The sequence below is a fragment of the Crotalus tigris genome, unplaced genomic scaffold, assembly GCF_016545835.1.
Source record: "Crotalus tigris isolate CLP2741 ecotype Arizona unplaced genomic scaffold, ASM1654583v1 scf7180000017735.2152567, whole genome shotgun sequence".
NCBI lineage: Eukaryota > Metazoa > Chordata > Lepidosauria > Squamata > Viperidae > Crotalus > Crotalus tigris.
Window position 1 is genome coordinate 973,481 of NW_024096601.1, and position 23,139 is coordinate 996,619.

The window sequence follows — 23,139 nt, forward strand, 5'->3', positions numbered from 1 at the left end:
CAAGAGGATGAACAAAGTGGTTTGTAGCCAGAAGAATTCATGATTTAGGACAGTTTTCGCAGGTCGGACCGTATTAATTGGTTGTGGCCAAAACAATGAAGTAATTTGTGACATACTTTAAGGGGAATGTGTGTCAATGCTGCTAACATTGGATGTTTCTGCACTGACAACAACAAATGGAGATGTAGGCATCTTTTACCTTTTGCTTTTAGTTTAGAGTTAGATGATTGCTGGGAGGGGGGATGTGAACGAGAGTCCAGCTAGACATAATATCATCAGACCTAGCGTGAGAAGCAAGGTTATTGTAACCAGAGCTGATAAGGAAATGGCTGGCTGGAGAACAGGACAGGAGGTCCCGAACTTCAAGCTAATTGGGGAATGTGATTTATGACTGTCAATTGAAGGAGGGAATTGTGCTTTGATACTATGTGCCCAGGGGAGGGGAATTCAGGTTTTGGCTTCGATTATGTTAGTGCCAATGTTACGCTTCTCAAATAAAGATTCTTTAAGGTAAACAATGTCTCGAAGTTCTTTTGAAGAGTTTCATCTATCGGAACCATGACAATGTGTTTATTACAGCACAGAGCATAGAATCACAGGGCCTGACGGGACCTGAGGGGGGTCTTCTAGTCCAAAATAGCAGGAGCTTTATGCCATCCCAGTCAAGTGCTTGTCCAGTCTATTTTTGAAAAGCTCCAAATACCAGATGTTTTCATGGTGAGGAGTTATTGATGCCCCCTGGCAAGAATTAAATGTCCCTTGATTTAGGGAGCTATAGGTGGACCCATCAAGATTTTCTGCCTGGCCCCAGTCTATAAAAGGAGAGATGGTATGAGATAGGACTAGTTTTTTTCCCTGGGTGAACATTCCCCTACTTCCAGGCATCAGTCTTCAAGATATGTTCAAGCATCCAGCTTAGACTCAATCTTTTGAGCAGGACTTTCCTTGGGGTTTTGGGTTCCAGAGTGCCATTTATAGGGCAATTTCAAATCAAGGGGCTAATTTGGAAAAAGGTCTTGGCTATTTAGTCCTCTTCCATCTCCCTGGTTGCTCCGTGTGCACTCAAAGTCTTTCTGATCCTTTGTTGATGCCAAGATTAAGCCTCAACGTTTATAAGGGAGTCAAATTTTGGAGAGTGGTGATCAACTATTGTTTAGACATCCCTTCCCTTCTTTTCTCTCTCCTTCCTCTCTTCCTTCTTCCCTCCTTCTCTTTCTTTCTCATTCCTCCCTTCTTTTCTCCTCCTTTCCTTCTTCCCTCCCTCCTTCCCTCCCTTTCTCTCTCCTTCCATCCTCCCTTCTTTCCTCCTCCCTTTTTCTCTCCTCCCTTCCCCTTCCCTTCCTTTCTGCTTCCTTCTTCCCTCTTTCCCTTCCTTTCTTTTCTCTTTCTTCCCTCCCTCCTTCCCTCCCTTTTTCTCCCTTCCTCCCTTCTTCCCTCCTTCCTTTTTCTCTCCTTCCTTCCCCTTCCCTTCCTTTCTGCTTCCTTCTTCCCTCTTTCCCTTCCTTTCTTTTCTCTTTCTTCCCTCCCTCCTTCCCTCCCTTTTTCTCCCTTCCTCCCTTCTTCCCTCCTTCCTTTTTCTCTCCTTCCTTCCCCATTCCTTTTCTTTTTCTCCCCTTCCTCCCTCCCTTCTTTCCTCCTTCCCTTCTCTCTCTTCTTTCCTTCTCTTCCTTCCCTTCTCTCCCTTTCCTTCCTCCCTCCCTCCTTCCCTTCCCTTCCCTTCCCCCCCCCAGGCTCCTTTTGAAGCTCCACCGGTCATTGCGGACGATCTTAGCCGTCCACTCAAAGACGTCGCCGGGCCACCGTGCTGCGCTCCAGTCCCCGCCCCTGCTGCCCGGCTACTTAAAGCGGGGACGGGGTTCGCGGGAGGAGACGGCGACGACCCAAGACGGGCTGGGGAAAGCAGGGCAGGAAGGCGCCCCCCGGTGGCAAGACGAAACCCAGCAGGCCGTCCCTCCGTCGAGTCGCGATGGCCAGAGGCAGACCGGCCAAAGGCCGGCGCCTGCGGGTGGGCGGCGTGGCTCTCCTCATCCTCTTCTCCGCCCTCTCCGTCTCGCCTTCGCCCGTCGAGAGGAGGAACGGGCCCGTCCGGCTCAGGGAGAACCTGTGGGCCACAGGTAGGGCGCCGGCTACTTCCGACGGGGGTCCCCGTCCCCCAGAGGGGAAGCTCCGTGGAAGCGCCCCGGACCCCTCGGAAGAGCCGCGCAGCCCCGGGCTTGAGGCGAGGGGGGCCGGCAGCGCCAACAGCCCCCTGCCCTCAACCGCCTCGGGGGTCCAGCCGCGCTGGTAGGAGGTGGGGGGGGGCTCTTTGAGATCAGCCGGGCGCCCCTAAATCCCAAAGAACCTCTCCAGAGAAACAGGAAAAGGACTGGGTGGTCACAGCCCTTTAGGAACCCCTATGGCTAACTTGGAGGGCTGTGGGGGGGGCGGCGTAGGCGGAAAAAGTAGGGCACCAATTTGAGCAGCCTCGCAGCCTTCCTTGCGCTTCTGCGGCTAATCGGGCGGCGAAGCTGCTTTTTCCTCTCTTTCAGGGGTTTGGCACCCTTTCGTCTTCCTTAAGAGTGCCCGGAGACGGTGCTCCATTTAATGCCTGCATCGCTACACGTTGGGGGTGGGTGGGGGTGGGAACGGCGTTGTTAAAAGCGCCACAACGACGAGGGAAGGTTCCCTTCAGCACCTGGAGAGGGACAGCTCCGCCAACAGCCTCGCCTTTCCGAGGGCAAAACTAATGGGATTATTGCCTGAGGTCTGCGGGGTAGCGATGGCTATTGGAATAGCCCTCGCTACAGCTCGGAATATCTTCGATTCCAGCCTGACTGGTTGGCCGGCTCCCCCTTCGTAGACCCCCGGGAGTAGTCTGAGTTTGCCAGCCTGCTTCCTTAAGGGCAGGAAAGACAGCGTGGGTTTTTCACGAGCAACGGTAAGCCCCGCGGGGCTGGAGGGGGGGGGGGTGTCCTCTGGTCTTCTTCAAATGGGCACGCCAATGATTTTATTCCTGAAGATGCGATTCCCCCCCTCCTTTTTTTTTTTAAATCAATGCCAATAGCGCGTGAGTGGATGGAAGGTGGGTTTTCTTCCTTCGTAGTTCCAAATGGAAAAGTGGTGGAGCGCTAAAAGCAATAGTTTTGCCCTTAAAAAAAAAATTGAATGCTGTTTCTTCGGCTAACTGATAACTGATAAACTAAGAAGCAATCCTGCTTTGGGGGATGGAGGTAGTGAAACTAACAAGGATTAAAGAAGAAGGAAAAGGAGGGAGGTAGTGAGGAAGGAAGGAAGGAAGGAAGGAAGGAAGGAAGGAAGGAAGGAAGGAAGGAAGGAAGGAAGGAAGGAAGGAAGGAAGGAGAGGGAGGGAGGGAGGGAGGGAGGGAGGGAGGGAAGGAAGGAAGGAAGGAAGGAAGGAAAGGAAGGAAGGAAGGAAGGAGAGAGAGAAGGGAAAATCTCTAACTATAGAACAAGTGTGTCAATTGATACCAAAGTGCCAAGACAAATAAAGGGGTGTTCGTGACAGCAGCAAGAAGGGAGTGGACTTGATGAACCTCTAGGAGAGGTTGGCACCAGCCCTTTGATTTATTTAATCTAAAATTCTACATATGTGTGTCATTCTAGGGCATTTTATGGGGAAGAAGAGTCCCCTGAGTCCCATCCCTCTCCATTCATCATCCTTGGAAAGAGCAGAGCTCAACCATACCCCCGGAGCCTTCAGTCCATCGGTCACGAGCATCATAGACAGCATGAAGGACCTACTGATCAGAGAACTTCTCGAAATCCTTTTGCAACAGAAGCTTCTGGAGGAAAACCAAGGCAAACAGGATCCCGAAGAACCAGTAAGATTCTTCCAGTTTCCTCTTGGAAGGGATGTGCAATTGCCAGGCTTCCACAGAGCTTGTCACGATGCCCACCCTTACTTTCTCTGCCTCCATGCCTCTTTCTTCGATGCGTGTTTCTCTTAGAACCCCACCCGGGTCCTTTCTCAGGGAGCTGATTGATTGACATGCAAAATGCTGGAGGGCTGGTACTTGATCGGCTACCTCCAGTTGGGTCCTTATTGCTGCAACATCTAGACTAGTTTTTGCATTTTTTCTTTCTTTCTTTCTTCTTTCTTTCTTTCTTTCTTTCTTTCTTTCTTTCTTTCTTTTCTTTCTCCTCCTTCTCCTCCTCCTCCTCCCCTGCCTTCTTCCCCTCCCCCAACTGTTCATAAGCAAAGAATTGCCCAACTATGATTTTCTGCAAACCACACAGATGCACTGGCCCATCCCTAAAAATAAAGTGGAGTTTCTAGTCCCCATGATCCTGAATGAAATACTGAATGAAATATCGGTTCTTTAGATAAGAACCATCCCTCCCATTTTTTTTTTCAGGCAACAATTTTACTCCTCCTTTCTAGAGATGGGAATTGAACCGGGGAGCTTTCTGCAAAGCAAAACATAAGCCATGTTTTTCTTTTCTGTTTTAGTCCTAGGTGACATCTCTTCATGCTCTTAAAATGGTAGCTCACCGACTGCTTTATCTCACATTGATCCACTGCCATAGATTTCTTTCTTGGTTTGCTGCTATCGTCCTGCAGGATCAACCACGGAGGCTGGATCTGCGTGTTGTACAAAACCCTCCTGGGATTTCTTTGACCTGAAGGGATCCTAGTTTGGAGGAAGCCAGAAACAGCCAAGTGGGAAAGTCCACTTCGGTTTCCTCCAACTGGATGCCTCTTTAGGTCCACCAGAGGCGATTGATATGCTATCTGTCCGACTAATTTGTCTCTTTCTATTCTCATTTCCCATTGTAGGAAATGCCAACGTTAATGAAATTGCTGGCAAAATACATTTAATGGCAAAGAAGCCAAGAAGATGGGATGAAGTGTGGAAGAAAAGTAGAAAGGCTCCTGGAGACTTTTCTCAGTCAGATGTAAAAATAAAAAACATATATAAGGCTTCAGTGTGGAAAAAACACCTATTGATTCTGTGTGCTGTGGTTGCTGGGAAGTGGAATTTAATGGAAGTGGGGGAGAGAGAAAGAAAGAAAGAAAGAAAGAAAGAAAGAAAGAAAGAAAGAAAGAAAGAAAGAAAGAGACAGACAGATAGAGAGAGAGAGAGAGAAACAGAGAGAGAGAGAAAGAAAGAGAGGGAGAAAGAGAATGAGAGAGATAGAGTGTGTCCATAAAGACCCATCTTTATACATTGGAAAACAAGGTAGACACTGGGCAGGCACATCCTGTAATAATATGCACTCCAGCATCACTTCAGTGACCTGCAGAAGAACACAGAGATTGCCAAGCTGTACTTGTTAACTTTTCCAGGTCTTTGGTGTGAGGTGAAAGAAACAAAATTTGTGGTTTGCTACAGTGCCTAAAAGAAGAAATGTCTAAAAAACAATCGTCCTTATTCCTCAGTTAGTTGAGACTCTGGATTCTTTCCTCCTTCGGGGAAATATAACCCACCAAGCAAGCCTTGCTCACAAAAAGGTATTTATTTCGAGAGACGCGTATCCAGCTGAAGTCACGCCATGGAGCTCTGGTAGGGCTTGATGATCTGGGGAAGGCGAGTCATGGTGGAATCAACTTTGAGAGACCTGATTCAAACTCTCGGACCAAAAGATGAGTCAAAGCTAAGTCAGTGAAGATAGCAGCCTTCATTCCCAAAATCCATAAGTCTTCAAAGACACGAATCATTTCCAGAATTTTATTAATAAATAATACATCTACAGTACTATTCTGTTGGCAAAAAATGCAACAAGAGTTACAATCAGGTCACTGAAGAAATTTGCTAAGGCACCTTTACTGCTTCCTAAGTGCTCCCTAGCAGGGCTGCGCTCAGCCCAGAAGTATACAAGAATAGCTACAACAGCCAGGGAGGTATGTAGTTAGCCCATAAGTAGCTTGAAAGGCCCACTTCTCACTAGGAGCCAGGCCATAATGCTTGGAGGCACCTACACGGACTTGAACAGAGCAAAACAGGGATCGTGGTCAACATTCCTCCAAAGGTACGTTTTGCTAATGCTTCATGATTAATATTTGCCCAGCCCTCAACTCCAGATCTATTTGTGGCCAGAATGCTTAGCCCCTAAGGAAAGGGGAGGGACTTCCCTCCCCACATGCATGTTGCCCCCACTCCATCTGCTAAGCCATATACCAAAAAGAAAAACCTCAAATCTAGGTTAGGGTGATCTGCAGATATACAGGTATGACTTGTTTTGCTTTGTTTTATTTAGCCAAGATTCTCTTTTCTTTTCTACATCTATGTGCCTTCAAACCATGTGAAGCCAGTTGGCAAAGACCTTTGGCTGGAGATAGCTTCGTAGAGAAGAAATAGCTACCTTCCGTTAAACATTTCTGCTCTCTCTCTTAGTGTGACTCTAGCCTCCTCATGTCCTTTATTTGGGGAGACTGATTGCATCCTTGTAGAACCACAAAATGGAGTGGTTTTTTTTTTATTGCTTATGGATGTGTTGGTTGTATGTTCCAAAGCTGCTCAGAGTCAGCTGGAGTCAGGCCGTGCCTAAGTCAAATAAAATAAATATTCAGTTGGCAAACATCTTGGGTCCATGACATGAGGAAGGATCTCCATCCAACAGGACCAGCCCAAGTAGTTTACTGTGTGATACAAAGGACATCTCCTCCAGCTACAGAAACTCCTTGGTGATTGGATGAGAGTCTGTTGTGATAGGACAGCATCTTCCAGGGCTTCTAAGTGCACCAAGCCAAGGGCAGGCTGCACACCGTACATGACATCCATGTTTTACTCCTTCCTCTTCCAGTATCAACTGCTCAAAGCATTTGCCTCACTCTGTCTACTGATAGGAGAGGTCCTCAGTGGTATCCCAATGGGATCTGCTGTGCATACTCCCCTCATGCTAATATTAGGACCATCTCTCTTACTGACACCACCCCTTTCCTGGGTTGGCTGGCCTTGGCACCAGATCCTTCAAGAGAAGCATTTCATGATTGTTCTTCAGACCCAAACAATGCGTTCATGAGGTTGGCCTACCAAAGCCTGTGATGACCCCCAAAGGCCACGTCTGAAGTCAGTTCATAAGAGTGCAACATTACTTCTCAGTGGCTTGGTCAGGACATCCCACCGTCCATGTCCCTTTTGAAAGACCACTTCAAGCCAGTCCCAGGTCAAGTTGGGCTTTAGCTGTTCTTGATGGTCAGTTTGAAATCAGGCTGAGAAGAAAGTGTCTGGGTCTGGTGGAGGTAGGGGTTGATGTAAACCTCGCCCAATATGCCTTCATCGTCCTCTTCATCCTCAGCCAGGTCAAAGAATGCTTTCAGAAGGTCCGGCTTAATAAAGTGGAAGGCGATCACCACTATGCCGACAAGGAAGCAGAAGAGCCCTGGAAGAGAGGGAGACCAGCAGCATGAAACGGGCACCCCCAAAACATCACTCAGCTTTGCTTTCCAACACATGGACTATACCAACATGTGATATACTCCAGGGGAAAAAGGTTAACAAGCATATTTGCACCACATGCTGACTCTGGTTAAATTAAACCTTACTTGTAGTTATGAGGTTGGCTGACTTTTGGGTGTAGTGAGCTGTGTACATGGAGCCTGGTGTGATGCATGTAAAAAATTAGCAGTACTTGGATCACACCCTCATGGCTGGCCCTTTAACATTCTCGACCACAATCTATAGAGACATCCCTGCTCCAGGTAGATAAGCCCACCCAGAGGAGAAGGAAGACTTACTGTCTACTCAGCCTACTTCACAAGGGCAACATGAACCTCAATAAACAGCTATTGCTGTGAGCTCCATGGGTTAAAGAACTGCACGGAGTGGAACAGCCAGGACTGAAATTTCTTTGCTTCCAGGAGGAAAAAAAAAACATCTTTGGGATGCTCACCTGTGGCCAAAGTGAGCCAGAAAGATGCCCCATAGGCCAGCTTTAGGGATGCCAAGCCAAACTGGATGGCACACCAGACACTCCTCCCCGTGGAGAAGGACAGGAGTGCGAAGATGAGGAAGGCCCCCGTGACAAGAAGCATGAAGCCGCCATAAACCGGGACCGGCATGGAGAAGAGCATGTTGGAGACCAGCCACGCACAGAAGGCCACCCTGCAGTTGCAAAGAAAAAAAAGGCACAGGGGTTAGGAGACAGATAAGGTCTGGGGGTTCAGGTGGGCTTCTGCGGGAAACAGTTAGCGTTAGGCAGATTTCTTTGCCCCACCCGATTCTCTGCCAACTAATTTTCAAATTCCCCCGCCCCTCCCAACATCATCAAGGTGTGTTGAAAATACAAGGGAGTTTATTCTTTCCTTTGGGGTTCTGTTTTGCCCTCCACGTTAGCCCTGAGCCCAAAGCACAAAAGACAGCAGAGAAGAGAATGGGGTCTGTCCCATTCGCCTTGCAGAGAAGGTCTGCTTTTCTGAAACCTTGCTCTGGAAAGGAAGTATCGCCCAGCAGTGGGACAGGGCCTTGGTGGGATGGGGACAGGCAGTGGGGCATTCCCACAAAGAGGGTCCCTCCAATGTGGGGGTTCTCGATTGGAAATGATCAGAAGGCTTAGGATCTGTTTTCGTTCAGGGCAGCAGAATCAGCCCCTTAACCTCACGAGTTCTCTATTTCACGTTTCCCCACCCTTGCTTGTCCGACTTCAGTGGACCAAGAGCAATGGAGGAGAAGGTTAGACTGACCTCCATGAAGTGGAAAGAGCCTGTGCTTCGGACTGGGGATGGGTTGGAGGCTTCAGCCCAAGGGCCACTTGGCGGTCTTTTAGAAACCTAGCTAAGAATTGCAGGGGGGGGGAAGGGCAGGAGAGGAGAAATCCCTAAGCACAGGGGCTGTTTAACAGAGAAACCATTGATGGTGGGGTTTCTTTAAGCAGATGGCCATCTCTCAGAAGTGTCCACCTGGCCCAGGGCCCAAACTTCTGCATCTTTCTAGCTTCTGCCTGGATGGATCCACCTGTGAAAATGCCCCTTACCACAGGGTTGCAGATGCATAGTGGCCCGCCATGCGGTAGACACTGTTCAAGCCACAAGGGCTGTGGTCGGTAAACTTCTCTGCCACGTAAAGGATGGGGCTGGGTAATCCCCGTTTCAGCCCCTCTTCAAACTCTTTGTCATAGTTGGTCCCAAACCTCCAGGAGAACTCTTCGTTATAATTGATGGTTTCGTTGAGCTGGTCCACGGGTTTTCCTGCAAAGATGCAAGAAGGTGATAAGCCACTAAACAGGAACAGGATTGAGGGCTAGAAGGATCCCAGAGGCTGACTTGGGAGCTTTCCTCCCATTATGGCTTCAAGGAGCCTTATCTCAACCGAGCTATAGTTATCAGGGTGAAATAATTGCAAAAGCTAATGTTTCCTTAATCGCCCACAAGGACTGCGACTGCATCGGGCACCAGAGCCTTTGCAGATCTCCCTAGGACTACACTACAAAAAGGATGGGCAACTGGCAGCTTTGGCTACATCTCCCTCTCCTCCATTTCAAAAGCTCTTGGTCAAAAGGTCCAAAGTCGTTGCTAAGTAACTTAATCAAACTTTTGAAAAGAAGGGAGGAAGGAAAAAGAAAGAGAAACAGGAAGAAAAAGCAGGAAGAAGCAGGAAGCAGGAGGAGGAGGAGGAGGAGGAGGAGGAAGAAGAAGAAGAAGAAGAAGAAGAAGAAGAAGAAGAGGAGGAGGAGGAGGAGGAGGAGGAGGAGGAGGAGGAAGAAGAAGAAGAGGAGGAGGAGGAGGAGGTGGAGGAGGAGGAGGACGACGACGACTGTAGGGTCATTGGTGCTCTCTGAGCTTGCTTGTTTTCTTGCAGACATTTCATTACCCAACTGGGTAACATCATCAGGACTAGAGTTTGTGGAGAGGAGGAGGAGGAGGAAAGAAGGAAGAAGAGATGAAGGAAGGGAAAAGCAAGATGAGGGAGGGATGGAGAAAGGGGCATAAAGGAAGAATGTTCCGCCTCTTCTTCCCTCTCTATAACCACCGTGTGCTTCAGCCTCTCTCCCTTCTTAGACCAGCATCCGACAGAATTCCCACAAGAGAAGCCAGCATCATCACCAAACCCCCTTTGCTCGCTTGCCCTTACAAAGAGCCTAGTAGTGCATCTGTCAGCCCTTCGAGGTAGTCCAGACAACAAGAAGCACAGCCAGGGCTTCTCTCTCTCTCTCTCTCTCTCTCTCTCTCTCTCTCTCTCTCTCTCTCTCTCTCTCTCTCTCTTTCTCTGTGTTCCTCTCTCTCTCCCTTTCTCTCTCTCTGTCTCTGTCTCTCTCCCTTTCTCTCTCTCTCTCTCTGTCTCTCTCCCTTTCTCTCTCTGTTTCTTTCTCCCACTCTGTTTCTCTGTGTTCCTCTCTCTCTCTCTCTCTCTCTCTTTTGTAAGTCTGACATTTTTGCAAGTCTGAAAGTTTCCTTTTACTCTCCAGAAAACCGCAGAGGGTCTCTTCTGACGCACCTCCCGTGCCCTCCCTCCTTCTGTGGGCTGAGATACCTTTTACACACCTTGCGACTCTCCCTCCTCTCTGCCAAGAACATTCCCCCCCACTCCGCCACTACGGCATCCAGCCTCCCCCCCCCTTTAATCCTCGCTCTGGGATCTGCAGACTCACCAACCAGGGTGATGTTGACTCCGGACAAGCCCACATGCAGCCCAATGTCTGCGTGGATCATGGCGGAGCTGAAGGATTTGTAGGAGGTGTTGGCTGCCACCGTCCCGGTCTCCCAGTCAGAGGAGAAGTGGACCGCTGCAAAAGACAGAGAGCTCTCTGTGAACCCCAGGAACGGAGTAGCTGAGAAGGGCAGGATTTCAAAAGCCTCTCTTAGCCCGCCTTCCCGGAGAATTCTGGAGCGCAAATGCTTGTGACTGAGCACCAGGAAAAAGGGCTCCCTGTCCATCCAGAAGACCAATCCAGATCAGAATACCAGAGTGGGGAGGGACCTGGGGGGTCTCCTAGTCTAACCCCCTCAAGCGGGAGACCCTATAGCAGTGGTTCTCAACCTGTGGGTCGGGACCCCATTTGGGGTCGAACGACCATTTCACGGGGGTCGCCAAACAAGGCTGTCCGCCATTTTTTTCCCCTTTTCTTTGGCCACGCCCCTGGCACACGTTGATGTATAAGTGGTTGGGGGTCACTACAACATGGGGAACTGTATTATGGGGTCGCGGCATTAGAAAGGTTGAGAACCACTGCCCTATAGCATTCCAGACAACTTCTTCTTCAAAACCTTCCAGTGATGGAGCACCCGCAACTTCTGGAGGCAAGTCGTTCCACTGATTAATTGTTCTCACTGTCTTAGAATAGAATAGAGCTGGAAGGGACCTTGGAGGTCTTCTAGTCCAGCCCCTTGCTCGAGCAGGAGAACCTATACAAGTGGTGGCGAAACTATGGCACGCGTGCCAGAGGCGGCACTCAGAGCCCTCTCTGTGGGCATGTGTGCCGTCGCCCCAGTCCTAGGCCTTCAGCTGGGTTTTATAAAACATTTTCGCTTTAGGCCTCCGCCGCCGTGTGCAAAAAAAAAAAAAAGGTTCAATCAATAGTTAATTTCAACTTCTCGCAGGGAAAAAAAGATCTTGCAAAGTTAGAATTGATTGATTGAACTTTTTAGTCCCACCCAGTCTGCTGTTACCACCGCAGCCACGCCCACCCAGTGGGCCACGCCCACCCCGCAGCCAAGAATACATAAGTGGGTTTTGGGTTGCAGTTTGGGCACTCGGTCTCTAAAAGGTTCGGCCATCACTGCATTCCAGACAAGCGGTTGTCCAATCTCTTCTTCAAAACCTCCAGGGATGGAGCACCCACAATGTCTGGAGGCAAGTTGTTCCACTGATTAATTGTTCTGTCTTAGAATAGAATAGAGCTGGAAGGGACCTTGGAGGTCTTCTAGTCCAGCCTCCTGCTTGAGCAGGGGACCCTATACCATTTCAGACAGGTGGCTGTCCAGTCTCTTCTTAAAAACCTCCAGGGATGGAGCACCCACGATTTAAGATCAAAATGAAGATAAATAGAGAAAAGAAGGAAACCACGACTTACCGACAATCACTCCTCCAATAAAGAGGCTGGAGATGACCCGAATAAGCCAATATAGCCTCTGTTGACAAAGAGAGCAGAGGTCAGCGTCCAGTCTCCACTTGCTCGGGGGGGGGGTTAAGGCTAGTCACTCTCTCCCAGCCCAGCCTACCTCACAGGGCTGTTGTTTTGGGAAGTGGGGTGGAATGAGGGGAGAGCCTGCTACACACATTTCTGAGCTCTCCAAGGATAAGTGGGATAAACATTCCAATAAATCCAGTGTATGAAATGCTGGGCAGAGCAAAGGCAGTCTCAATCTATGTTTGATCTCCTGGGATCCCATTTAGGAATCGATTCAAACAGATCATGGTTTTTCTACCAACAGTAACAACAGCTTCCCTCCCCCCCCCTTTCCAATTCTCTGAAAGAGAAAAAGATCTTCCTTTTTTTTAAATTCTTCAAACTAAGACATCATTTTTGTTGGCAAAAGTTCTCCTTCTCCACCTCGATCCAAACCCTAACTCTCTTTTCATATAGAGTTTCTTGTGTATTTTTCTCTCTCTCACACACACACACACACCCAGTCCTGCAAATTATAGCTGTTGTCCTTTTAATCTGCCGCATTAAAGACCACTTCAGGGGGGCAGGAAAAACTTGGAAGAATTCTACATTTTAGGTTAAAGCAGGCAATTAACTGGCTTTTTAAGAGAAAGCCACCCCACAAGAAGAAAGAAATATGCGTCTCTAAAAAAATAAAATAAAAATTCTCGCTGGGGGGGGGAACCCATCCATTCCCCCCCCCCGGCTTTTAAACTATGGTACAGATTGTTCTAGGGGGAAGCAAATTATTCAGGGCCAGTGAAGTTTCCCGGAGTTTGCATTTATTTTATTTATCAATTTGGAACCCACCCGTCTCCCTCAAAGTTCCTCCTTGTCGCTCATTGTGCACCCCCCCTCACCCCCATGTGCACGGCCCGTTTAATCTCTTCCTGAATTAGCCCTCCTTTCTGGGGTTCACTCAATACACTGAACCCCAATCAAACAACCGCGACTGACACCACCCTGCCCGCCAATTGAATCCAAGCTAACTTTAAAGAACTGAGCATGTAATAATAATAATAATAATAATAATAATAATAATACAGTTGGAAGGGACCTTGGAGGTCATCTGGTCCAACCCCCTGCTCAGGCAGGAAACCTCCCCCCCCGTCCGGTGGGCTAAAAAGTTGTAGGGAAGTTTCACGGACGGACGCTCCGTCTCACGCCGATCGGAAACGGGACGGAATTCGCACTCACCGCTCTGCCTCGAATTCCAGGCAGGATCAGCAAGAAGCTGAAGGCGATCACCAGAAAGACGATGATGACAATAATCAGGTCCACGTCGAAGACGAAGGGCTTCATGGGTTGGGGGTAGAAGGGGTAGATGCCATCAAACAAGGTCATGTTTGCTGCGGATCTGGAAAAGAGACGAGAAGACGATCAGCCCGAGGTTTTCCGTCGGAAGGTCATCCAAACCTGGACGGAAGGGGGTCGGTGGTCCTGGCAAAGGATTGGGAGGAACCCAACTTCTTTGAAATTTGGGGGGGGGAGTTTTTCTGAGGCTGGGGAAGTCTCCAAGAACCCCAGGTAAGGGTCCAGGTGTCCAGTCTGCCCCAACTCTCCTCCGCCTGGTGTCCAGGCGTTCCGCAGGCGCTGCAACAGGCCAAGAGAACCCCCTTCCCTCCGAGCTGCCTTCTTTCGAAGCGAGAGAAGGAACTTCGGAGAGAAAAGGGATCCTGGGGACCAACACCCCCCCCCCCCGCCTGCCAGTCGCCTCCGAGGGAACCGTCAGGAGCGCTCCCAGCCGTCGATCGGGGGGGGGGGCACCGCTTCGTTACGGCTTTCCACCCGCAGCAAGCAGCCTCAGCCCCGCCGAGGCTTTTGAACAGAAGAGGGCTCCAAGCTGCGGAGATTACGGCTAGCAGAGGAGAGAAGCACTCTTCCCATGCTCAGGGGCAGGCGACTTTCTTTCTTTCTCTCTTTCCGTCTTTCTCTCTTTCTTTTTCTCTTTCTCTCTCTCTCTCTCTGGAGCCAGGTGGCCGGAGAGAAGGCAAGTCTCCGGCCAGACCCAAAGGCTTTGGGTCCCGCCTGACTCCAGCCCCTCCCGGCTTGCGGGCAAGAGCCCCCGGGCAGCCTTACCGGAGAGGCTTCGCCTGCGTCTTCAAAGGAGATCGGAGCGCAATAGCGGCGCCCAGAGCAGCGCTCGGCCCTTATACAGCCGGAGCGGGGGGTGGGTGGGGGGTCTCCCGCAGGTGGCATGCAAATGAGGGAGGTCCCCGGCCACGCCCCCCACACCTGGCTCCTCGGACAGCGGCCACCGGGCGCGCGGCAGTCCAGGGCGGCTGTGACAGCAGCAGCAGCAGCGCGAGCAGCAGCGGCAGCGCCGGGATCGCACCTGACCAGGTGAGCAGGTGGCTTTCCTGGGGCAGATCTGGAGAGGACGAGGCGGGAGGGCGGCCGGAACAGTTCGGCTGGATGGGTGGGGGGACCCCGGGTGGGTAGGGGGGACTTCGGGTGGGTAGGGGGACTCCGCGAGGCTTTCCTGCCCGAGGCAGCCCCGCGCTTCCCCGTTTCCCACGGCCACCTTTGCCAACACGGCGGCGCGCCGGGCTTCGTGCGGATCGAGTCCTCTTCCCCGGGAGCCTCTTGAATTGAAAGAGAAGCGTGTCAGGGTCTCTCGCCTCCCGGCCGGGATCCCGGCCGGTCCTGTCTGCCTGCTGGGAGCAGCCTCGCCTTCCCAAACCAAACCCCGCCTCTTGGAATTTGGCAGCGGCTTATGATTTCGCGTGGGGAAAAAAAAAATCTTGGGCGTGGGAAAAAAATATATATATTCCCATCTCTGGGTTGAATTCCAGGCTGAAGTGCGAACGGTGGGGAGCCAAGAGGCCGATTCGGGATCCTCTTCTCCGATTTCATCCTCTGATTCCCCCAAGGTCTCTCGCGGAGCCAGGATTCCCTCCCCACCCACCCACCCCCAGCAGAGGTAGCGAACGCACGTCCGAACGCATCCATCCGTGTCCCACGCGGTTGCCCTGCGGCAAAGGCAGAAAGTCCCCATTCCCAAATCATACCCGCCAAAGTTTGGACCGTCTAGTCCTGTGGGATCCCCGCAAATAGGAATGTCGGAGCGTGCCAGGCGGAGGATCAGTGGTATAAAGCGCGAAGGGTGCACGGCGCTTGTTTAAACGCGCCCAAAAGTGGATTGGTGCCCTCTAATTAACGGGTTTGGCTGAATCGGGACTGGCCGGGTGTTTGTGACCAAGGAGAACTTAGAGTCAGGGGCAAAAACTAGATTTAGTCTCAGAACTGCCTGTTTTAGGTTGGGAAAGATTTTACTCCCTAATCAAGCAACTTTGTTCAGCTTTTCCTGCCCAGATACCTACTGTATGTTTCCTAGCTGAGAAAAATGTCTAATGTAGTCTTGACATATCTGGAAGGCAACAGCAGCTGAAGAAGGCTGTTGTTGGGCATATCAGCCGAAAGTCTGAATCCATTTAACTTACTCCTGTTTTTAGCCATATTACGGACAGCTGACTCAGTTAAGACTTGCTTAACCTGCAGCCAAGTAATTGTGGGTTCAGTTTTTTATTTTTAATGCTTTTTGCTGGAGGTTATGGGAGAAGAGTGGCTTGCCCTAGGTGGAACTGCTCACCCAAAAAAAATCAGAATTACTCACTCCTGCCTTTGCTCCTGATTGCGGCCACAACCTGCAGGAGCAAGTAGCCGGGATGCAAAAAAGAAAGAAAGAAAGAAAGAAAGAAAGAAAGAAAGAAAGAAAGAAAGAAAGAAAGAAAGAAAGAAAGAAAGAAAGAAAGAAAGAAAGAAAGAAAGAAAGAAAGAAAGAAAGAAAGAAGGAAAGAGAGAGAGAGAGAAAGAAAGAAAGAAAGAAAGAAAGAAAGAAAGAAAGAAAGAAAGAAAGAAAGAAAGAAAGAAAGAAAGAAAGAAAGAAAGAAAGAAAGAAATGAGGTCCTGGAGATCCCAAGGCCGAAGGGAGAAAGTGGGGCTGTTTTAAAAGAATTCGGAGCAAACATCCCTGCTGGTGGAACGTTGCCAAATTGTCAAAGTGGAGAAGCGGCTTTTTACAGGAAGTGGATTATTTTATGTAAGAGATGCCTTTGGATTGATGTAGTCGTAGAATGTCTGATTTGCATACAAATAGAGGCAGACATCTCTGGAAAGACCCCCCTCCTTTGGAATCCAGGGAAAGGACAGCCAGTAAATGCAAGGAGAGAAGAGGGGGGGGGTCTTCTACCTGATCTTTCTTTAGAGCCTCCCCCAGGCAAAGCTTTGGCCTCCTATTCCAAGAAAATGCCGTTCCTCCCCATTTTCCCTCAGCAAAACCCTGCCCCCTGGGATTAAAAAACAAAAGTCCAAATTTTCATGGTTGCAATACAGTTAGTGCTCAATTTACAACATTGAGTTCATTTAGTGACTGTTCAAGGCACTGAAAAAAAAGGGACTTGGGACCGTTTTTTCATACTTACAACTGTTGCAGCATCCCCGGGGATCACGGGATCAAAATTCAGATGTTTGGCAACTGACTCATAGTTACGACCGTTGCAATGTCCCAGGGTCACTTTTGTGAGTTTCTGGCAAGCAAAGTCAGTGGGGGAAGCCAGGAAACCAGGTTTACTGTTACATATTAACAATTGCAACGATTCACGTAACAACAGCGGCAGCCAAAAAGCGTAAAATGGGCCAAAACTCACTTAACTAATGTTTTGCTTAGCGACATCAAATTTGGGCTCAGTTGTGGCTGTCACTCAAGGGCTACCTGTATTCTAGCTTCAGACAAGCCTCCACCCCATACCGGGAATGTTAGAAAAACCCCCAAGATCTTGAATGAGGCGAAGCCTGTACTTTCCATGTTTGTTAGGCCTTATATTCAGGGAAATAAGTACTAAACGTGTCCGTCTGGCTGACGATCTTAACTGGGGCTTATTTTGGGGGGTGAGGCTTATATTACCAGCATCCTGAAAAATCATGCTGAGGCTTCTTTTCCAGTTGAGGGTCTTATTTTGGGGAAAACACGGTAGGTCCACAGCGGAGGGTATTTTCAAAGCGAGAGTGACGAACAGGTGTGCCGTACTTCTCTGCTTGTGCACAAGCTGGGAGAATCTTGTTGTCCCTGTTGAGAGTTCACCTGGCCAAAAAAAAAAAAAAATCCAGATTGCATTAGGTACAAAATGACGTGGCTGGTTTGGTGGCCTCAGGCTAGATCTTGACCCTAGGAAGTCAAATTGACAATCAAGATCTCATGACAACCATCCAGGAATGTTCTGAATGCTGGGAAATTTTGGTTTCTGCCCGTCTAACTACCTACGTACGTTTATCTCAGGGTGATTCATACCTTGGTTATTTTTTTACTATTATTACATTTAGATCTGTTTATCAAACACAAATAGACCGCCAGCGTTTTTCTTCCCTATACACCCTTCTGGATCTCTTTGTGTAAGTTGAGAGTGTGTGTGCCCAGCCAGGAGAAGCGAACCCAACGTGCAGAAGAGACGTGTGAGCAAAGCAGACCAGGAAATCCAAAGTGCACGGTGTCTACCCAAAGCTTAGGCAGTAGCCTTAGAGGAAAAGGAAGCAATTTTAACCGGCTGTTCGCCCTTGTGGATTTAGAATCGGCAAACTTTGCGTGTCGGTGCTTGTGCAGCAAACCAAAGTCACTAACACCAGGGAAAGATGGGCAGTTGTGGGTGCACAGAGATTTAAACCACCTAATTAGAACTGTTGAGAATCTGTTTGGGCTAGTAGTTAAAGGTATCAGATTAAAAACCGAGAGGTCATGAGTTCTAGTCCTGCCTTAGCGTTAATGACAGCTGGATGACTTTGGACTAGTTCCTCCTTCTCAGCTGATGTGGTGAGGTGGGATTAGTCGCTCCGTAATTAGTCCTGACTTAGCATGAAGCCAGATGAGTAACTAGTGCTCTGCCTTAGGAAGAAAAGGACTAAGGGAGACCTGAAAGCAGTGCTCCAATATTTGAGGAGCTGCTACAAAAACAGGGGTGGGTCAAACTATTTCCCAAAGCACCAGAAGGCAAGACAAGAAACAATGGATGGAAACTAGAATAGAGTAGAGCTGGAAGGGACCTTGGAGGTCTTCTAGTCCAGCCCCCTGCTCAAGCAGGAGAATTTATACCATTTCAGATAAGTGATTGTCTAGGCCAGGGGTAGGCAACCTTGGCTCTTTTATGACTGGCTCAGGAATTCTGGGAGTTGAAGTCCACGAGTCATAAAAGAGCCAAGGTTGCCTACCCCTGGTCTAGGCTCTTCTTAAAAACCTCCAGTGATGGAGCGCCAATGATTTCTGGTGGCAAGCTGTTCCAGTGGTTAATTGTCCTCACGGTTAGGAAATTTCACCTTAATTCTAAGTTGCTTCTCTCTTTAATTAGTTTCCAACCATTGTTTCTTGTCTTGGCCTCTAACTCACCGAGAAAAGAAGCAACCTAGAATTAAGGAGAAATTTCCTAACTGTTAGAACCATTAGTGGACCGGCTTGCCTTCAGAAGTTGTGGGTGATCCATCCCCGGAAGCTTTTAAGAAGAGACTGGACAGCTAGTTGTCTGAAATGATATAGGGTTTCCTGTTCGAGGAGAGGGTTGGACTAGATGACCTCCAAGGTCCCTTCGAACTCTGGGATTCTGTTATTTAAGATGGAATGGAGTATCTTGGCAGAGGGCAAAGGAGGCTGGCTGGCAAAGGACGGTTCAGGCTGCAATATTTCTCTGCCACCTTTGAGGCTGGTCTTGCATAACGTTTGAACACGATCTCTTCTTTTTCACCCTTTAATATGCAGAGAAGAGAAATAAGCCCAAATAAGACCCCCAGACTCTCTTTCCACATTCCGTTGCTGTGTATTTGCTGGAGGTGGGTGGAGAGCAAGATAAAGCTGTGTGCAGGGCAGAGGTTTACGGCCAGCGTGCTTGGCAAAAATCATCTTTTGTGGTCCAATGACAATATTAGGCGGATAAAGCAAAGCAACCACGACTGAAATTGCTATAGGAGTCGAATGGAAAGATAGTTGAGTTGGGAAGAAGCCCACAGATTTAGATGCTTTTTTTTGGTGAAAATTATGAAAAATGCTTTTTTCATCATTCTGAAAACTGAAAAGTCCCTCTCAACTCTCGTCTGCCCAAGCCGTGAAGGGGGGGGGGAAGTCAACTATGTTCCTTTTTTTAATGTGCATGCAAAAAACAGAAAAAAAGACCATGACTTTGACTGACAGTCATAACTGCCATTTTTACTTTTTTGACCTCCCTCTGCAGACGCCTGGATGCCAATAGAAATGAATCCCTATAAATGCCTTCATCCACTCTGCAACACACACACACACACAGAGAGAGAGAGAGAGAGAGAGAGAGAGAGAGAGAGAGAGAGAGAGAGAGAGAGAGAGAGAGAGAGAGAGAGAGAGAGAATCTTGGAATTTGAAGGGATCGTTTTTGATCCTTTGAAAGTTTTGGGGTGGTGGGGAGAAAAAGATGATCTGATATCTCCCTTCGCATCTGCCATTCAATTTCAACCGTACAACATTAATTTTTAACACACACACACACACACACACACACGTGTTTCTGCAATTAATCCTGCAAGAAAAATGGCCGGTTTTCTTTGTGTGATGCAAGACAAGTTTAAAACACAGAGTTGAGAAAGAAAAATTCTCTAGATCTTGTAAATGATAGGGTGAATCAGAGCGTTTTAAGCAAACTTTAGGAAATTCCCATAATCCAGTCACTAGGGACAGAGAAAATCCATATTTTCAGTGAGTTGACGGCAAGCAAAGTTTACAATTTTTAAGACCAGGGAATTTTCTCTTCATATCTAGGTCAAGGTGGGGAAGTTGCACGTGCTTGCGCCATACTTACCCCCCCCCCCCCAAAGAGAAATACACAAAGAGAAAGACTTCCTTGCTAGGACTTCATTTTAGTTTTTATTTCCTTTCCTTTCCCTTCCTTCCTTCCTTCCTTCCTTCCTTCCTTCCTTCCTTCCTTTCTTTCTTTCTTTCTTTCTTTCTTCCTTTCTTTCTTTCTTTCTTTCTTTCTTTCTTAACAATGTGCAGCTGCTCAGCCAAAGAGAATGTTTAGACTTTAGACTTTAGACTTTCATGCTAGGAAATGGTTTATTTTCAAGAGCTTGTTTGCATCACAGCTCAAGTTTAAAAGAAGTTTGTGGAGTGATTCAGCTGAATCATTTGTTTGCAAAGACGAAAACTTTCTTTTTAGACTATGTTTCCCTTGCACATAACAATGCAGAGATGCCCTGGCTGTATCTTATCTCCTTCAGGGTCTCCATGAAGTTGACTTCATTCTATGCGTAAGAGAAGCTTAAGGCATCTTGAGCTGTTCCAGGGTTAAGGAGCTATTTTCTCCTTTATTGCAGCAGAATGCAAGGGGAACCTCAAAGGGGTGTAACATCAGTTAGGCTTTACCACCCTTTTGTCTTGGGAAGCCCAGGAACTAAAGTTAGTGGCAGCAGAGAGAATAGAGCAGTGGTTCTCAACCTTTTTAATGCCGCGATCCCCCAACCGGTCGTAAGTCGAGGACTACTCAACCGGCCGTAAGTCGAGGACTACTCAACTGGTGCAGCACCGTTTGCAGAAGGGGACTTTTGGCGGGCTCAGCAGGGCAGAGACAGCCTGGACAATTCCTATTGGTTTTTGAAAGCCAATAGAATTAGACTCTATTCAAGAGAGTCTATTCTATTGGCTTTCAAAAGCCAATAGAATAAAAGGGAGTAGCACAGCTAAGGAAAAGGGGGGAAAAAATGGCGGACTGCGTTGTTTGGCGACCCCCGTGAAATGGTCGTTCGACCACAAATGGGGTCCCGACCCACAGGTTGAGAACCACTGGAATAGAGGAAAATGAGAAATCGGCATTGAGAACAGCCAGCGTCATCTTGGTTGAGGTTTTTGGCCCACTCAAGGATGGATGGAGAGCTCTTTAATTCAACAGTGGGGAAAGGTCCTTCAAGGGGTTTTGACTTGCCTCTTTAGACCTCCATGGTTGGAAGAGAAGAGCTGCTTGCTTATTCAGCGTTATTAACCACTAGCACTGATGATGTTACCTAGTTTGGGCAATGAACCGTCTACAAGAAAACAACCAGGCTCAGAGAGCACCAAGGACCTCTTATGAAGCATTGTTTACTATGGACATGACAGCAGCATTCCAGTATCTCAGGGGCTGCCCCAAAGAAGAGGGAGTCAAGCTATTCTCCAAGGCGCCTGAAGGCAGGACAAGGAGCAACGGGTGGAAACTAACCAAGGAGAGAAGCAACCTAGAACTAAGGAGAAACTTCCTGACAGTTAGAACAATTAACCAGTGGAACTACCTGCCTCCAGAAGTGGTGGATGCTCCAACACTGGAAGTTTTTAAGAAGAGACTGGACAGCCATTTGTCTGAAATGGTATAGGGTTTCCTGCCTGAGCAGGGGGTTGGACTAGAAGACCTCCAAGGTCCCTTCCAACATCATCATCATCATCATCATCATCATCATCATCATTATTATTATTATTATTATTATTATTATTATTATTATTATTATTATTATTTCTAAATTCTATTCGCATCACTGAAAGCTTCTGTTCTAGCTGCACAGTGGCCTAAACCAGCTCGCCCAAATGCTCCCCTCCAAATAGGGTGGAGCTCTCCTGTCTCCCCAAGATGTAGGCGTTATCCATTGTGCAACACAGTTCCCCCTATAGACACATACAAACAAACAAATAAACACACACACACACAAACTTTCCTGCCTTCTGAAGCTCGATGCCATCCCAGCCATCAAAAGATGGTACTTCCAGACAGCATCAACCTGGGAGGCATTGGCTGCAGATTAAAATAAGCATCTAGGGCAGTGATGGCGAACTTTTTAGAGACCGAGTGCCCAAACTGCAACCCAAAACCCACTTATGCATCGTCGGGTGCCAGGTGGGTGTGGCTCATTGAGTGGGTGTGGCCCATTGGGTGGGCATGGCTGCAGTGGTAACGGCAGACTGGGTGGGACTAAAAAGTACAATCAATCAGTTCCAACTTTGCAAGATTTTTTTTTTTCCCCAAGAAGTTGAAATTGACTGATTGATTGAACCTTTTTTTTTTTGTACATGGCGGTGGAGGCCTAAAGCAAAAAGATTTTATAAACTCAGCTGAAGGCCTAGGACGGGGGCGACGGTGCGCGTGCCCTCTGGCACCCATGCTATAGGTTCGCCACCACTGGTCTAGGGTCATCGTAGAGTTGGAAACACTTCTTAGCTGAGAAACATTTTCCAAATGACCTCCTGGAGGAGGCCATGTGAACATCAAAGTTATTCCAAGGAGAGGGACTACAGCTTGTAGACTCACCTCCCCTTAACATCTTCTGGGAACATCTTTCTACTTGCAGTAGAATTATCCCAGCAAGGATGTGGCTTCCCAATAGTCTTCAAGGGCAGCCCCACATAGAGCATGACCAAAGCCTGTTAATCTGGGCATAACAGACCAATGGGATTCCTCTCCTGCAAAGTGGAAGTTGAGGAGCTTTTGACCATTCCGAAATTTATGGGAGCCTAGTTCCACCTCAGGACTGGATCTGAAAGGCTGCCTGGCCTCTGATTTTCCTTCCTCCACCACTACAAGGAATTAGACCTTGCCTCAGTTTCCCCCTTCCTGTCAACGCTGCTAACATCGGATGTTTTTGCTTTGACAACAGTGGGAGATGCAACCATTTTCTTCTTATGTTTTACTCTTAGAGTTAGATGACGCTAGGGGGAGAAATGTGCATGAGAGTCTTAGCTTGACATAACAATACTGGACCTAGTGTGTGAACCAAGGTCATTGAAATAAGAGATGATAAGAATTGGCTGGGCTGGAGAGCTGGAGGGAAAGCCTGCATTTCAAACTAATTGGAGAATGTGATTTATGATGTTAATTGGAGGAGGGAATTGTGCTTTGATACTATGGGCTCAGGGGAGGGGAATTCAGGTTTTGGCTTCGATTATGTTAGTGCCGACGCTATGCTTCTCTAATAAAGATTCTTTAAGGTAAACAATGCCTCAAAGTTCTTCAAAGAGTTTCATCTATCGGAACCATGACACTTCTGTTTCTGGGTACAAGGCTCCTCCCCATCACTCAGACAGTCAACTGCCCCTGTTCCTTTTAATCCAGAGGAACAGCTTGCCTCCAGAAGTTGTGGGTGCTCCAA

General features: G+C 48.3%; 3 protein-coding genes across 8 annotated transcripts in view; 2 read left to right on the forward strand and 1 right to left on the reverse strand.

The window, feature by feature from the left end:
* The first annotated feature begins 1,740 nt into the window (after positions 1 to 1,740).
* NMB (neuromedin B) lies at positions 1,741 to 4,897 on the forward strand. 2 transcript variants are annotated; one of them, XM_039339503.1, is made up of 3 exons: positions 1,742 to 2,114; positions 3,604 to 3,821; positions 4,778 to 4,897. In XM_039339503.1, exons 1-3 carry the CDS (start codon positions 1,967 to 1,969, stop codon positions 4,817 to 4,819), a joined length of 408 nt encoding a protein of 135 aa, XP_039195437.1. In that variant the 5' UTR covers positions 1,742 to 1,966; the 3' UTR covers positions 4,820 to 4,897. The 2 variants fall into 2 exon arrangements, with proteins under 2 accessions (XP_039195435.1, XP_039195437.1); XM_039339501.1 differs by lacking the exon at positions 4,778 to 4,897 and having other exon boundaries at positions 1,741 to 2,114; positions 3,604 to 4,726.
* Positions 4,898 to 5,655: 758 nt separating this feature from the next.
* LOC120306364 (dual oxidase maturation factor 2-like) lies at positions 5,656 to 16,478 on the reverse strand. 3 transcript variants are annotated; one of them, XM_039339507.1, is made up of 7 exons: positions 16,449 to 16,478; positions 13,222 to 13,381; positions 11,950 to 12,007; positions 10,528 to 10,662; positions 8,914 to 9,127; positions 7,834 to 8,045; positions 5,656 to 7,323 (listed from the first exon to the last, which is right to left on the reverse strand). In XM_039339507.1, the coding sequence occupies exons 1-7, from the start codon at positions 16,460 to 16,462 to the stop codon at positions 7,121 to 7,123; spliced, it is 996 nt and encodes a 331-aa protein (XP_039195441.1). In that variant the 5' UTR covers positions 16,463 to 16,478; the 3' UTR covers positions 5,656 to 7,120. The 3 variants fall into 3 exon arrangements, with proteins under 3 accessions (XP_039195441.1, XP_039195443.1, XP_039195442.1); XM_039339509.1 differs by lacking the exon at positions 16,449 to 16,478 and adding an exon at positions 14,549 to 14,558; XM_039339508.1 differs by lacking the exon at positions 16,449 to 16,478 and adding an exon at positions 14,104 to 14,139.
* LOC120306363 (dual oxidase 2-like) overlaps positions 11,588 to 23,139 on the forward strand; it is a 50,285-nt gene continuing 38,733 nt past the window's right edge. Inside the window, exon 1 of one of the 3 annotated variants that reach the window (XM_039339504.1) lies at positions 11,588 to 11,729. In XM_039339504.1, coding sequence (XP_039195438.1) covers positions 11,720 to 11,729 — 10 coding nt within the window. In that variant the 5' untranslated portion in view covers positions 11,588 to 11,719. Of the gene's footprint in view, positions 11,730 to 14,239; positions 14,368 to 15,825; positions 16,067 to 23,139 lie in introns of those variants that run through there. The other 2 variants (XM_039339505.1, XM_039339506.1) reach the window with 2 other exon arrangements.